The 17230-nt window shown below is 37.4% G+C and overlaps 1 protein-coding gene across 3 annotated transcripts in view; it reads left to right on the top strand.

Moving 5' to 3' along the window:
• Positions 1-17230, top strand: part of MICU3 (mitochondrial calcium uptake family member 3) — a 54068-nt gene that overhangs the window by 18253 nt on the left and 18585 nt on the right. For all 3 annotated transcript variants that reach the window (XM_065696642.1, XM_065696659.1, XM_065696648.1), the window contains exons 5-9: positions 3821-3868; positions 5282-5364; positions 10725-10796; positions 12070-12108; positions 15307-15402. In XM_065696642.1, the coding sequence (XP_065552714.1) occupies positions 3821-3868; positions 5282-5364; positions 10725-10796; positions 12070-12108; positions 15307-15402 (338 nt within the window). The remainder of the gene's footprint in view (positions 1-3820; positions 3869-5281; positions 5365-10724; positions 10797-12069; positions 12109-15306; positions 15403-17230) is intronic.

Here is a 17230-nt window from a genome sequence, read left to right as displayed (position 1 = left end):
CCATTGAAGGTTTGGAGAGGCATTTGGAAATTTGGACAGATCCAAGAGAAATATAGCTGAGATTTTCATATCTCAGCTATTCAAGAGGACGGAGAGTCCCTCCTGAATATTATTACAGTACAGATTTAATTTAAAACTTTTGGTGCTGTACATATTAGTAGAAGATGCCAAAGTATCTTACTTGAGCATTGGTGGAAATGCTGATGTTAAATGTGTTCAATAAATGTAAAATCTACCTTAATAATACAATGTTTTGAGTCTGATTGTACAGGATTTTCAGTGAAAAAAGATCAGATGACTTTACATGCTTTGTTACATATTCATGTAAGTCAGATTTTAAAATATATTTAAACATCCAAAGATGTGGCTGTTTTTAGGAGAGTGTTTGCACCTGACTTGGACTGAAATCAAGGAGACAGCCAGCAACTTTTGAAAATCCCAGTTGATAGACATCTTTACTCTCAGGCATCTAGTTACTTTTTTTTTTTTTACTCTTTTGAAATAGTCTACTATTGTGGACTGACTTAACACTTTTAGTTTTGGAGGACAGACAAAGTCAATTGATTAGAAATCAAGAACCAGTTTTGCTAGTTCAGCCTCAAAGATCATTAGAGCTAAAGGCGTTTGGGAAAGCTGCAAGTCACTGTTTTCAGTTCTTACTGAACTGTAAGGTGCTTCTTTTTATTGGTACTCTGGGCATTCTGCAAGGTTATCACTATACCCCACAGCTAGAAAAGCAGAAATACAGGTTGTGGTACCAGACATGCTATTCGGATATTGACTTCATCTTTAGTTTAAATTTTTCCTTAATCACTGCTGGAGAGAAAAGGAAGTGCCATTCCACACTGTGATTGCCTTTTGGCATCTAATGAAAGGGTAAAAGCTTAGAATGTATTCCTTAAATTCCTTCTGAACATAGAAAAACGGATAGTACAAGTGTCTCTGACAGGGTTTAAAAATATTTAATAAAATTAATGCGTTCATTTAGTATGAGTTTTAATATAAGCTTCATGTAATTATTGTGAAAATGTTCATAGAAGGACAACTCAAAATATGTACTTTCATAAGTAACATGAAGCTAAGTTTTCAGTTAATATAGGGCATGCACTTAGGAAACGTATTGAAGTCAAGACTTGTATTCAGATAGTACGTATTGGGGGGAGCACTATTAATGTTCTCATACTGTTATAGAGTGTTGTCATGAGTTATTGGTGGGGCTTTAGGAAAGAAAATCAAATACGTAATTTGTATTAGCTTCTGAGTATCCAGCCAGCTTCTGTTTAATGAGCCATTCTCCACTGACTGTACTTGTTTGGCTGGTTGGAAATATGATGCTCCAGTGCAGCCTTGGTTGTAGCGATCATGAGATGGTCGAGTTCGAGATGCTCAGGACAGTGAGAAGAGCGTGCAGCAAGCTCACTGCCCTGGACATCAAGAGAGCAGACTTCGGCCTCTTCAGGAACCTGCTTAGTAAGGTTCCATGGGTTTTAGCCCTAGAGGGCAGGGGGGCCCAAGACTGTTGGTTGATATTCAAGGATCACCTGTTACGAGCTCAGGAGTGCTGCATCCCAACTAGAAGGAAGTGCAGCAGGAGGGCCAGGAGACCTCCTTGGGTGGATAAGGAGCTGCTGAGGAAAGTTAGAAGGAAAAAAGAGGCTTATAAAAGGTGGAAGCAAGGATAGGCAGCCTGGGAGGAATATAGGGATGTTGTCTGGGAAGCTAGGGACCAGGTTAGGAAAGCTAAGGCCCAGTTAGAATTAAACTTGGCTAGGGATGTGAAAGATAACAGGAAGGGATTCTATAGGTACATTGCAAATAAAAGACAGACTAGGGACAGTGTGGGCCACCTCCAGAAGCTATCGGGAGAACTGGCAACACAGGATTTGGAGAAGGCTGAGATTCCTAATGACTTCTTTGCATCGGTCTTCACTGGCAAAGGCTCTGACCACACCACCCAAGTCTTGGAAGGCAGACGCAGGAACTGTGAGAATGAAGACCTTAGGCCCACTGTAGGAGAGGATCTGGCTTGAGACCATCTTAAGAACCTGAACATGCACAAGTCCATGGGACCTGATGAAACCCATCCGCGGGTCCTGAAGGAGCTGGCGAATGAAGTTGCTAAGCCACTGGCCATCATATTTGAAAAATCATGGCAGTCAGGTGAAGCTCCTGATGACTGGAAAAAGGGAAATATAGCCCCCATTTTCAAGAAGGGGAGAATAGATGATCCAGGGAATTACAGACCAGTCAGTCTCACCTCTGTGCCTGGCAAAATCTTGGAGCACATTCTCCTGGAAGGCATGCTAAGGCACATGAAAAACAAGGTGCTTGGTGACAGCCAGCATGGCTTCACTAAGGGGAAATCCTGCCTGAGCAATATGATGGGGCTATAGAACTGATGGACAGGGGTAGAGCAGTTGATGTCATCTACCTGGACTTGGGCAAAGCATTTGACACTGTCCTGCATGACATCCTTGTCTGTAAATTGGAGAGACATCAATTTGATAGGTGGACCACTCAGTGGATAAAGAACTGGCTGGATGGCCGCACACAAAGAGTTGTGGTCAATGGCTCAATATCCGGCTGGAGACGAGTAATGAGTGGTGTCCCTTAGGGGTCGGTATTGGGACCTGTCTTGTTCAACATCTTTGTCGGTGACATGGACAGTGGGATTGACTGCACCCTCAGCAAGTTCACCAGTGACACCAAGCTGTGTGGTCCGGTTGATATGCTGGAGGGAAGGGATGCCATCCAGAGAGACCTTGACACTCTTGTGAGGTGGGCTGATGCCAACCTTGTGAAGTTTACCTGTGCCGAGTGCAAGGTCCTAGACCTGGGTCAGAGCAGTCCCAGGCACAGCTACAGGTTGGGCAAAGAAGAGATTCAGAGCAGCCCTGTGGAGAAGGACTTAGGGGTGCTGGTCGATGAGAAAATGAACATGAGCCGGCAGTGTGGGCTCACAGCCCAGAAAGCCAACCGTATCCTGGGCTGCATCAAAAGGAGCATGACCAGCAGGTCGAAGGAGGTGATCCTGCCCCTCTACTCTGCTCTTGTGAGACCTCACTTGGAGCCCTGTGTGCAGTTCTGGTCTCCTCAACATAAAAAGGACATGGAACTGTTGGAACAGGTCCAGAGGAGGGCTACAAGGATGATCAGGGGACAGGAGCACCTCCCGTATGAAGACAGGCTGAGGAAGTTGGGGCTGTTCAGCCTGGAGAAGAGAAGGCTGCATGGAGACTTCACAGCAGCTTTCCAGTATCTGAAGAGGGGCCTATAAGGATGCTGGGGAGGGACTCTTCGTGAGGGACTGTAGTGAGAGGAGAAGGGGTAATGGGTTAAAACTTACATGGGAAATTTAGATTCTATATAAGGAGGAAATTCTTTCCTGTTAGGGTGGTGAGACACTGGAATGGGTTGCCCAGGGAGGTTGTGAATGTTCTGTCCCTGGCGGCGTTCAAGGCCAGGATGGACAGAGCCTTGGGTGAGATGGTTTAGTGTGAGGTGTCCCTGCCCATGTCAGGGGGGTTGGAACTAGATGATCTTAAGGTCCTTTCCAACCCTAATTATTCTATGATTCTATAGTCAATGTATTCCTCCCCTAATATAGTCAAACCCAAAGAGACCCCGCCATTCCATAGATCAATATTTTAGACAACTAACTCATTGACCAGCTTGAATACAGTCACGTGTACACAAGTATGAATATGCATATGCAACAGAAATTGTTCTTCTTATATGTAGATTTAATGTTTTCAAGTTGGATGTGAAGACAAGGGAAAACTAATATGGCATAACATACATTTATTTTTTTTGTCTTCAGGTGTGATATCTTACACAGAATATTTATTCCTCTTATGTATTTTAACAAGTAAGTATTTTTGGAAGCGAAAAAAACAACCAAACAAAAAACCACAAACAAAACCAAAAGCTTTCTTATAAATTTACAAGTTCTGCATGCGTTGTATGTTGTAATACTCTTTCCTTTCCCCTCTCGTGCATGTCATGCATCTCTCTGTCCATTTGAACCTCTCCTGTCCTACTGGAATCTTGTGTCACGTTTTATTTAAGTGCTTTATTATCCAGAACACCTTTTACTTAGGTGGATGCCTTTACTGATGACAAAGTTGAGCCATACACTTCAGCCAAGGTCCAGTTAAGAGCTTAAATTTATTTTCTTCTTTGAAATTCCTATAGAAATTCTAGCTAAAGTTCATAAAGGATACTGAGTAAGGGGAGAAGAGAATGATACAGTGTTCTTTCACCTATTAGTCCATAATGGGTGACATCAGTGAGACAATTGTAAAATACAAAATCTGCCAAACTGAAGTAAATATTTATTTATGTTAGAAAACACTAACAAAATTGAATACATATTCTTCTAGCACTCATAAAACCGAAGTAGAGTAACTTAGAGTAAACTAAGCGTGATATAGACTGTGTTTTGATTTTTAGAGAGGTATTTTTTGTGAGGAGCAAAGTGTTTCACTTCTATTCTGTTTGTATGTAATTAAAACACTTTTATAGAATTTGGTAGTGGGTTTTTTTCTCCAGACTTGATCTGGATTCTTAGTATGAATCAGAGCAGGAACTTGACCTTGAACCCTTACAATCTAACTGTTGGATCAATGGATATTCTTCCATAGTTTCCTTGTTATCTTTACTAACTTCTGGGCATTATTCATCCATATCGCAAATCATTGAGTATCACCAAAATGTTGCCTGAAGCTTCACTTACAGTTAACCTTCAAAATCCTCATATTTCAGAAATAATTCAAAATTCAAGCCTAATTTTAAATTTCGGGGACTCTAGGCATGTAAACGAGAAAATTCTGGGTCTTTTTCAACACATCATTTGTTTGACCAGAAGTTGCATCTTGTACCTTTTTTCACAAAAATTTTAAAGTGTGTTTTAGAATGCTGTGTTTTCACAGGGAATTTATTTTCTACAAATGTGTGTTTTGTAGCATAAAATGGACTCTAGTTGTGAACTAACACTCTTAACTCCCCAACCGGCCAGTACTGTGTGATATTTTTTTAGATATTCCATGTTCTATTTCTACTTTCTGTTTCCCCTAATCTAGGAATTTGAGAGCATGCCTTCTGTTTTCATAGCATGGATAATACTGTTTTACAGATATTATTATTTTACTATGTACACAAATGTATTAATTCAAATTAGTTGAGGATATGGCTGTTATAAACAGACACCAAATAGTTTCTTGGAGTTTTATATTCGATTTCTTTCCAAGCAAATAATTTAATAGGGAATTTTTTTTGGCAGAGCCACATGCAGGTTTTAGAATTGCTTTCAACATGTTTGATACTGATGGCAATGAGATGGTGGACAAAAAGGAATTCTTAGTGGTACGTATATTTTCAGTCTTTGAATATTTTTATCTACTTTTGAAATCCATATTTTTTGTCTGTCTTCAGTAATCATGAGAACATGATCTGTTCACTGAATGTAGTTGTTGTGTCTTATTTAATGTAAATGGCAAATGTAAATTTTAAACAGTAGCTCCTTATTACAGTGCACAGGTGAGTTGCATATTATTTCTGAAGCTTAATTCCAGTTTTACTCTGGATCTTTTTAATTGCTACTGCATTCACAGGTAATTAGCTTATTAAAGTAATATCGTTGTATCAGTGGTCAGAAGAATAATTTAATTACCATAATGGTGGAGGGACTTGCAAAAGAATCTTTTCCTGGGAGACCACTTCACTTTGTCTTTCATTTTGCATATAAACCCAGGTGACCTGAAAATACTGACTGACGTAATGTGGCGCTATCATCTGGTTTGGACAAGATTTCTAATGAAATAAAACATACTGTGTGTGTATATATATATATATATATATATATATATATATACACATGAAACCCATATGCTGAAGCAATTTGTTAATTTGGGGTTCATTGGTTTCTTTTTAAGGAGAAAATTACTGATAGCAAAATTGATTTGGGGCTGAATAATTTTCATGTATGTAGGAACAGTTGGCAGAACATCTAGAATTTGGCAGTAGTTTCATTACACCCATGGTTTTGTTAATTACAAATCTGAATTACAGTATTTTTCAAACTAGAGCTTTACTCAGTTTATTGCTTGGAAAAAGCAGTTCTGTAAATTTTTCTTGCTAGTTATTTCATCAGACAGTTTATTTTTCTTCTGGTTAGAAATCTAAACAGTCCTAAAAGGCACATAGTTGGAAAGAAAAACTGGCTTTATTTCCCATCATTGAGATTTGGGCATTAAGAATAATTCATCACTTGACAGAAAAATCTTCAAAAAATCTTTAATGACCCACTATAATTTGATTTTTATCATGATAAATCTGATAATTGCATTGTAAAATTCTAATACGTCATCATTTTCATGATAGGATCCACTAAGTACGGAAGAATCATGTTTGCACTGATAAGTATAAGATTAAAAAGCCTTGAAACGAGAGGGCTATTTCAGGTTTATGTTAATGTCATTTATTTTCTGATTAAAAAAAGAAAAAGGGAGAGTAGTTAATGCTATTCTAAACCAATGTCACTGATGAAGTACAAAATTGGTAATTTTTTAAAAAAATCATGAAATGCCGAAGATTACCCACTCCGCACTGGGGTTTCTGATTTAACGACGCCTACATGGTTTTACATTAACAAACTCCACAAGGCAGTATAAATCACAATTTTCTAAATTGGTACTATCCGTACACAGCAGATGTCTGGGATTACTCAGTTACGGCAGAAACATAGTTTTTGACATTTTCAAAATTATCATTTAAGATTTTGTGTTTAGTGGTTTAGACAAGCTTTCTGAATACTGCGCAAGGCCTTTATTTTCTACTAAACAAGTAGAGGTGATTGATAGAATAAAAATATTTGTGAGAATTTAATCAGATGTATTTGCAGAAGATACCAGTTTTTCATACTTCTTTTTGTGTAGTTGACTTTTTAAATAAATACGGTGAAACATATGAGAAAAAGCCCACTACCTTTCTGAAGAACAAGAAAATGGAGCAAAACATAAAGGTGAAACAGCCACATGGAATGTATTTCAGTTTCAGACCATGGTTTATCTAAAATGAAGGCGTCCTAATTTCTTGTGTGCTGTTTCTTAATTGTTTTCAAGTCAAGTTACAAGGTTTGATTCATATAAGCTATGCTAACCTAAAGAAAAGGGAAACAAACTGAACTTCCCTCAGTTCTCCTTTTCACGAAAATGAGATCTGACATCTTGCAAATAGTGGCATGCTGGTCATTTTTTTGTATTCCAGTATTAAATATGCACAGTTTTCCAATTGTTAGTTCCTAACAACCATCTCTTCCAGTTGAGGGAAAAAACAGCTTCCATTACAATAGCTAAATGGGAGGAGGTTGAAGCAGGAGGCTTTGTCTTTCAGAAGCTGATGCTGAAAATTAAGTAAGCATATAAGGCAGGAAGCAAGAACACCATTTAACTGTAGATATTTCATCTTTCTTTCTAATTATGCTTCTATAGTCCTCTTCACATCTTGATTTTTATTTGCTCTCTGCCATGGTTCCTGATAAAAACTCCTTTTTATTATTCTTTTCCTTCACCAGTCTTGGTGGATAGAAGAAAGCAGAATTTTCAAACATTAGATACACTGTTCTCCACCTATTATTGTATTTAACAGATGTGTATAAGTTAAACCTGATCCTAAATGCTTGATTACCGTGTCAGTGACCCTTCACAAAGTACATCAAAACCAGTGTCGTGGTTTAAACCCAGCCACACAGCTTGTCCACTCACTCCCCCCACCTTCTTTCCCTCCCTCTACTCCTGGAGGGACGGAGAGGAGAAGCGAAAAGAATGCAACTCCTGTGGGTTGAGATAAGAACAGTTTAGTAACTAAGGTGTAACACAAACCAGTACTGCTACCACCAATAATAATAATGATAAAGGAAATAACAAGAGGAAAGAATACAACACCTCAACACCAGCTGACCAATAACTCGCCCCACTCCCCCCAGCTGAGCACCAACCGATACCTCCTCCAACCCTGCAGTCCCCATGCCTTTCCGGGTAACTCTCCATTACCTCCCTGGGCATGATGTGCTGTGGTATGGAATACCTCTTTGGTCAGTTTGGGTCAGGTGTCCTGTCTCTGCTTCCTCCCAGCCTCCCCTCCTCCATGGCAGAGCATGAGGCTCAGAAAGTTCTTGGCCAGGCCAAACATTTGAGCAGCAACTAAAAACATCAGCATTATCAGCACTGTTCCCAGGCCAAAAAATCAAAACACAGCACTGCACTAGCTACTAAGAAGGAGAAAAATAACTGCTACTGCTGAACCCAGGACAACCTGTAAGTCAGAATGTTAGATCTAAAGTGAGAAAGACTAAAGTAAGTAGGTAGATGGATAATGTCTGTGTAAATAAAAGTAAATACAATAGTTGATTCAATGATGCTGCAGCTGTGATAGACCTAGCCCCAGAACATGCATTTGGCATCTCTACTTTGCCTGCATGTGCATCCTCTCCTGTGCGCCTGGTAGCAGGGCACTCTTTAAGTGTTCCCATTTGAATTCTATCGAACATTTAAGGTATACTTCATAGAATTGGAAGTATAGCTAATACTGCTCAGGTTTGCAAATGAAGAGACTTTGAACATATTGGTGTAGGGATCATATGCAATTCTTGAAGAGTATGTGTAGTGAAGAGTTGAAAAACAATTTTTCTGATAACAGCTTTAGTGGTCTTGTAAACTAATTCCATGATGTTTGTTCTTTCTTCTTTGCTTATGTCATAGGGTGGAGGTCAGGGAACAGAAGGATTGTGTTACCTTGTTACAGGAGATCTTGGCTTTGCTGCTTTCAGCAGTCAATTTCATTATCCTCTTTCAAACAAAGTTCCTATGAAAGTACTCCTAGATCCTTTTTGCATTCCCTTTTCTACTCACTGGTATCCTATAGCATTTCTTCTGAACAAAAGATCCATTTCCAGAAGTTTAGCAAGTGCTTTAATGATGAATGCAACAGAATCCTATTCCCTTTGCCTCTGTGGCAGGGGAAATACATATAAGGATGCACTGCTTTTTTACTGATCTTTTCTGGTTTTTCAATTGCTGCCACTCCTCTCCTACTTGATGGCTTGTCACTTCACTTTTCACAAGGTATTTTCTTTCTGCTTCTCTCTCTTCATTTGCTTTTCTTTTTTCCACAGTTTAGCGTTGCAAGCAGTGTAATACCCTAGGCCATCCACCTAAATGTCATATCGTGACTCTTGTCAGCATAGGTTATGGTAATTTGTGACCGCAGGTTTGCAAAAAAGTGAGAAAAAACATAACAAGGTCTGTAAATTTGTCCCATACTCAAAGACATATACACACAATATTCTGCTCTGTTCTGGAAAGAGACAATTCCAGAACACAGTAGTCAATTTTGGAAATTCTTAAAACATTAATTACAAATTCATCTGCTATTTAATCTCTAAACACTGTTCATTTATTTCAGTGGTGTTACACCCCTGCAGTAGACCTTGCTGAACCCTTTGTCTTAGTAATCTGCCTTCCCTGAAATGCAGTATTCTGAAATACAGTTTGATAAATTTGCGTGTAGAATTTATCACACACACTCTATCTTTCACATTCTGATCCCTGGGGAGCTCTGTGTCCATGTCACTAGAGTATCAGTTTTTATCAGACTCTTGGTAGGTGAAATCAGGTCTTTGGAAGAACTCCCACAATTGTGTCTGTATGCCATGATGTTTGGTTGTGAAAATACCATATTCTAGGTAGAAGGATTTTTTTAGCCACAGCATTTATTCTTTTTTCCATTCCACTTTCAGATTACCAAATGCTGCAAGTGGCAGTACAGTATTTTCATGTGCAGGTTTTGAAAGCTGAAGTTTGTTGGTAGAGATATAGATGGCATCTTACATACTTAATACTGATCTCTCTTGCAGTGAAAACTAAGCATTGTAATACTTTTTTTCTAATTGTTTGGGAATATTCGCAAGTATTACTAGAAATAAAAATAGCTAAATAAAACAGGTACTTAAAGAAAAGAACAGACCAGTGCTTGGAAGACTTTATAATTTCAAAAAATAAGTATGCTGAAGAATCTGTATGTTTTAGATCTGGTATCTGAGGTTTTCTCAGAAGTCATGTTTAAAGCTCTTAAAGCAGAGAAAGTTGTGAAAGGGGTATTTTACAAGACCTGAAGGTATTCTTTGAACAGACTTGAAAAAAAGGGTACTTGCTAAATTATTCTTGAGTAGTAGTTTGTTGCTGCTGAAAGGGAATGTTTCACCCCCACCAGGTGTTTCCACTCCTCCCTTGTGCCAGCAGGAGTAAGAACTGATCTGGCTGGAAACTTAACAATATGAAAAAAAGATCGATCCATCTGACTACATAGCCACACAGACACTAATTCGTAGCCGACAAGAAAGGATGCACCTAGAGGTGGTGAAAAGGGCTGGACCTTCCCCTTTTATTATAGGCTTGATTAGCTAAAATGTAAAGCTAAATAGGTTATTCTTAGTATTGTGCTCCCAAATAGAATTATTATACCTTGTGGAGAGAACATTTCCTTTTTCGTTTCTGTGGAATGGTTAAGGTCACAAGAGGAACATGAAGGCATTAATATGAACAATAAAGCACCACTGAAACACTGATATTTTTAATTACAGTTTGTAATGTTCCTCACAATGAATTATTGTTATGCACGTGAAATAGCCTAAAAACTGAGTAAGAACAAAATGGTTTGTTTTTTAGCTACAAGAAATTTTCAGGAAAAAAAATGAGAAGAGAGAAAGAAAAGGAGATGAACAAAAACGTGCAATGCTGGTAAGTAAGAGTAGTAACAGCTGGTAGCTGGTTTTCTGGATTTTTTTTAATTGATATAGGATGAAATTGTGTATTTCATTAATCACTTTCTTTTTTTTCAAACAGTAAATTCATATCATTAAAATAATAGGCAAAATTTTATAGATAGAAAAAAAGCAATATTTAGCCCAAACTGCAGTTATTTAAAAAATCCCTGAGTGGTCTATAGAAAGGAAAAACTAGTGTTTTAATAGTGTATTACATATTATGACAGCCGCGTTGATTCCGTTTGGTGTCTATAAATTTAGGGAAAAGTGAATAGTAATGACCCAGTGTTATTGTCTATGAGAGTGAGAGATCTCAGTGGCAAGACCAAATTATACTCCTGCTCGTAACTAACTGAAGCTGTTCATGTAGACATACTGATCCTGATGCTAAAATAGCAGATGAAATATTCAAGTGAACTTAGATTTTATATTCAGATTTACTTTTTTCTTAAATACTGATTATGACCAATGAAAAACGTTTTTAGTTAAATATTGGATACTCATGTAATGTCAAATTTGCGGCTTTTATGTGCACAAGAAAGGTAAGTCAGACAAGTCTGTGGTGGTTTGTCTGGAGGATGGCATCAGTAGCAGGAACTTATTTTACTGTTGGACAGGTAAAATCAGGGACAAGTCCCTGTCAAGCTCACAGCAGAATTAAACATGTTCGTTTGCATATGTATGGCAAAAATTCTCTATCACAAGAAAGTTTTTGTCATACGTGCAAAGCTTCTCATAGTGCCCATTATCTGAAACCATAGGTGCTTGATCTCGGGTCTTTGTCCTGAAGCCATAGGAAATCTGCATTTCAAGAATTAGCTACTTTTCAAACCTTCCCTGAGCATAAAAAGGGATCTTTTCTTCCCACCCAGAGAGACCTGTCCTTCTCCGTTTTTCGTTTTTCGAAACTGTAGGTCAGCTGTTGAGTCTTTCACACACTTTATTCTGAACAAGGAAACTTACACCTAAAGGAAGTGCTTTAGGCAAAAGTAAGGATTGTAAAATGGAACCTTTCTCCTGAGAGTAATCTCTGCAACTCTGTACTTCTCTTTTGAAATTTTGAAGAATAAGATTAAAGACGAACCATTTTTTCTTCACTGTAATTCTAAAAACAAACAAATCTAGTAATATATAAAGTTATGCTTGTCTTAACCTATTCTGTTGTCTTTTTTTTTTTTTTCCTCCCCTCTTCTTTTGGCGTCATTCTGACGTGATACCTGGTTTGGCCCATGTTTGCTGTATGTCAGCGTCTTCAGCTGTATGGATATCATACTTCTACTAACAGTGTATGTACTCCGGTTATTTTCAATGTATGCAGTCTTCACCAGTGAGGTGAAATAGTCTGCTATAAGAAAATTAACTGTATTTGTCTTTTTCATCAAGTAAATTGTTTCTGCTAATCAGTAAAAATGTGATGTATCTTTACTTGCATAAAAGTGCATTCTTGTTGCATGCATTCTGAAACAGGCAAGCGTACCCAGAGGAAAAGTTGCTCTATTTATATAAAACGAAGGAAACGTTATTTTGACGGGAAAGGACAAAATATGTCTTAAGAAATCATTGACTTGTTTTTAACTAATGTGTGTAATTTAAGTCGTTCTATATGAGTCATTTAATCCAGTTCTCTCTTGTCTTATTGTGTATAATGTGAAATAATAATTAGTCAAATGAATCCTTCACCTCTTAGTTCCTCCCCCTGCCAAAAAAGAAACTAGAACTAGAGAGCTTTTATATTTTTGTGCTTCACTTGGAAAACAAATAAATAAGAACTTTCAATGCTGAACTAGAATAGGATCTACATAAAATGGTGCCTGTATTACACAGGTGATGGTAAACTTAACTTTCAATCAGTTTTGAGGAGTGGGAGAGAGAATCAGCAAGAGAGAGATCTTCTGGATTTTTTAATGTCTTCATCATGATCTAATTAATTTTTGGATCACAGCAGAAGTCAAACTGTTGAAAAAAAAAAAGATAATTTGGTATTTGAAGTGAGGGGAGGGAACCTGTGAGAACTAGACAACTAGTGAAATTCCAATTTTAAAATCTGTTTCTTATAAGTATTCACAGGAATGCACAACTTTATTACCTGTGAAGTCAGCTCATACAATCTGGGCAGTATGCAGGAAGGAAGTCTGTTGAATGAAAAGATGCAGTGACATGATGTAGATGCTGCAGTGTTGTGAGAATAATGTAGGGAATGTAAGGCCTTATGAGTCAATGGATTTTAGATCAGGCTTCACTGCAGTGAAAGATGCTGTAGAGTGGTTGCCGTATTCCTGTGCTGCCTCCTGTTTTAAAATGAAACCAAACTAGTTAGGCTTTCCTACTCATATAATAATTTTAGTAAGTAATAGTAATTTTAGTAAACAGTCTCCTTCTAGATTCCAGCCATATCCAAACTCATTATCAAGATGATGCCCAGGTGTGCACCGTGCTTTTCTGCCCTCCTGCAACCTGAATGGAGATCACCGTGTAAAGGAGAGTCAGATGTATAGGAAATCACAGTATCTGACAAATCCCCCAGTCCAGAAAATTGATTATTTTGGGTTTCTGTTTCTCGTACTGAAACAAGAAGTGTAACAGCTTTCAGTTTGCCTTATTGTCCTGGGGAGGTGAGGATACTCAAGACCAAGGAGATGCAGCCCTAAAACATTTGGGATAGTCCAGAGTGTTGAGCCCTCCTACTCACTTAATCCTTCAAATGAGAAGTGTCAAGGTCTAGTCTATAAGCCATAGAGTGCATACAGCAATATTTTAAGTGGGTTAAATGTTTCTGTATTTTTATTTGAATAGGTTAATTCTTTCAAGTCATGTTCTGGGGCATATTGCAGCCGTGTGTTGAGGCTACTTCAGCATGTATTGCATGACTCTTTTCTCTAGCCATATGCTGACCAGAACATGATTAATTATGATGAGATGCATGTAAGATAAATAAAATGTGCACACCTACAAGTACTAATTCCATTTGATAAAGTAAATCTCCAGTAAGAGAACCAATTCAGTGAACACTTCAAACAGATAATTACAGAATTGTATGCAGAAAAGAATGAGGTTTTGTTTATTCACATGACCCAATAAAACATCAAAGTGTAAGAGGGAAACTGCTAAGGACTTAACCCTGTACCACACTGAAGTAAACAAATTATATGAGTTTAGCAGTTTAGGACTGAATGGAATTATATGTGAGAATACTGTGGCCATGATGCAGGAACTGTTACTCCATAATAAGAGAAAGATACATAAAACCAGAATTTTTCAAAAAGGAAACAAGCATATAATATACAGTAAGCATGGGTATGATTTGTGGTAGTTCATCATGTTTCTTTGATAACAATTTACAGAAAGCTGAACTGAATTGGTTAGTGGAGGAAGTACGTAATAGAACTTGTAGAAGCAGTACATAAAATGTTGACATAATGTAGAATACATAGAGACAATAAACCTTCAAGTCTGTACCGTATTCTGTATGATAACAGTGTAGGTTTATACATCGCACAGCAGCATAAATCTTCTAAGAGAGCAATGTGAGCTGAGTCAAAAAAAAAAACAACAAAGTTTTTATTTGTAATTAGAAGATTAAACTCATTCTGCCTTTGTTTTGCTTGCCCAGATGGATGTGAACGGGGAGCCCTGAAAGTAGGAGACCTAGTTTATATTACCTTGTGGAGGGAAAGGAGAAAGTTCATTCAGTTGCAATAACCCAAACCAAGTTCAAATAGCCTTCTACTGTCTTTAGGGTCATGTTCCCTAGGTTCCGGCGGGGTAGGGGGAGTGGGGGGTGGGAGGAATGTGTTGCATAGTCTGCCAAGAGTAGTTGCAAGATAAGGGAAGATAAAGGAAGGTCTGTTTTAATAGGGGAGGATTTTTCAGGCTTTCAAAAATGAAACATTTCAGAGCAAAATGTAAGCGTATTTTGCGTGGAGAGATTAATCACTTGTTTTCTATTTAAACAAGGTAAGTTTGATCCTCAGATGTGCATAGTGTTTTCTGAATAAGTATGTTTCAGTTGAAGTTGGACTTACGAGACTTGTTTTTTCTATTTCCATTGGTGCAAGTATGTCCTGATTATTGGATGAAGGCAATTTTAGGTAGCTAGCTGTATTGTAATATTTATATTTTGAACAATGGGAAATTTTGTAAGTACATAAATTAATGTTTTTTTGGGGGCAACACAGAATTGTTTAAAAAACCAACAGCAAAATACTGAATTTAAATGGATGTTTTCTCTAATTTTGTTCAGGAAAGTGGAGTCTGGTGATACTTTTTGCACAGCCAGGTTATGAGTAATAAGCAAATAGCTGTAACAGACCAGTGTTCTTTTAATTTATAAAGTGTCATTTAGCTGGATAGAAATTTCTCTGTGTAGAAGCAAAGGAAGCAAGCCATGCTATTGAAGATCAGTTGGGAAAAGTTTTAAAGTCTGTAAATGGTTGTTTTATTGTTTGTTGGTTTTCAAACAATTGTGCTTCTTGAAACTTCTGCAGGTCCTTAAAACAGAAGGAGAGGACCTTGTTCCCAGAAGCTATTGGGATACTTTGAGACGTAGCACAAGCCAAGCACTCTTTTCGGACCTTGCGGAGGTATAAGCCAACCTCTGTCTCTGGTCCATAAACATACTGCTATTTTATTTATTTATGTTCTGATTATTTTCCTATTTTATGCACTTTGAATCTTCTCTTCCTTTTAATTATTAAAAAAAAAAATAACAAAACAAAACCAAACCAACACTGAAAGTTCTAAGATGAAATAAATTTGGTTCCATGCAGTGGGAATAATAAAAAGTTGTAATTTCCAAGTAAAAGCCAAGTTACCTTTTGAAAGACTTGGAAGATCAAATCCTCTTCAGTCCTTACTGTACAAAGCATTTGGTAACATTAGCAGTGATGATATTTCACAGTTAGAGAAGTAATTCAGGAAAACTTAGTCATTTAGGATTGGTCCAGTGATATGACAACTTTAATGAGAGTTGAAGCCCTCTAAGCTTTTAATGTTTTTAGGTCCTTAAAGTGCTTATCTTCACAAAAACAGTATCACACAAAGATTGCTTTAATTGTCGGATCAAACCAGGAATGTTATAAGTTATATTAATTAATCTTTTTTAATATCATGCAATCGTTATGGAGGACTACCAGTATCACTGAGCTGTCAAATAAATTTCCATAGTGCTTTAAATTCTAATAAGATTCTTGTTTTATGAATCTGCTTTCAGATAATTGAGACATTTCTTTGTATTGATCATTTAAGTGGGTCAGAAAACTAGATCATTTAGGCTTTACTATGCCCATACAGTTAGGGTGCTTGCTCTGCTGGGTGTGGCATTATAGGGCATACAGCGGCTCCCCACTGACTGATTTCAAGTCCCATGCTTCATAAGCAGGATCGTAATGAGAAAAGAACAAGGAACTGAAATGGACCTCCAGGATAAAATGATCTTTTTTTTTTTGCTTCATAAGCAATATGTGCTCATTATTAAAAGAAATTAGTGTTTTGTCCCTGCTGTTCCTCTGCAGAAGCTATTGAATAACCTTAGGATTTGGATGGACTTTTTCTAATTTCCAGGTTAAATTTGCTCATAGTCCCTTTATACCAGTCTGTTGTCCCTTAATTTTCATAGGGCTTTTTCTTCTTTAGTGTTAATCTTCTTACTCATGGTTGTATTTATAAATGCAGTCGTAGCCCTCAGTTTCAAGTATCATAGAGTAAACACAACAAGTTTTTTTGTTTTTCTCTTATGGTAGAACCTGTATTTCCCAGGTATCAAATAGACCTGTACCTCTCTCAGCTTGAGTTCATTTGCCTTTGAACAAAACAAAATGTAGTGTTACAGAATTCAGTTTTATACTACTATTTGTAGCAGTACTCACAGTAATAATACCCTCATAGTAATCTTGCAATAAAGCAGTATACCCAGCCTTTCTTTCCTTGCTTTTAAATTGATGAGATCCTGTATTAGTCCAGTTATTAGTCCTTATTTCTTCCACCATATTTTAAAACCCAGAAAATCAGCATTCTTGTCTAGTCAGACATAGATGAGAGAGTGGGCCACTCTTTTCATTAACTATTTAAGGAGCTTGAGGAACTGAGTTTTCTGAATTAACTGTTGTCTTAATCTACAGTTAGCTGGCATGGATTCAGTCCCAAGTATAGATGGACTCAAGTTTGGTAATTTCTACACATCTTTAATTTAAAGACAGAGATTTTTTTTACATCTGGTGCTTTAGACTAGTAGCTGTAACTACAATGTAATTGAAGCTTAGCAGCAGCTCTACTAAACATTGATTTAAATGGTCTGTAAAATGTATAAAAGGTCTCTCTGCTCATCATTTTATGAAGAAAAATCATGTCCTGCATTTGGTCCTTTGCAATTTCCCACTTCTTACCATAATCATCTTTTATCTTGCTTGGGTT

The sequence above is a fragment of the Lathamus discolor genome, chromosome 1, assembly GCF_037157495.1.
Source record: "Lathamus discolor isolate bLatDis1 chromosome 1, bLatDis1.hap1, whole genome shotgun sequence".
In the NCBI taxonomy this organism is placed as follows: Eukaryota; Metazoa; Chordata; class Aves; order Psittaciformes; family Psittacidae; genus Lathamus; species Lathamus discolor.
Note: the sequence above shows the minus strand (reverse complement) of the source record. Positions and strands in the feature narration are given on the sequence as shown.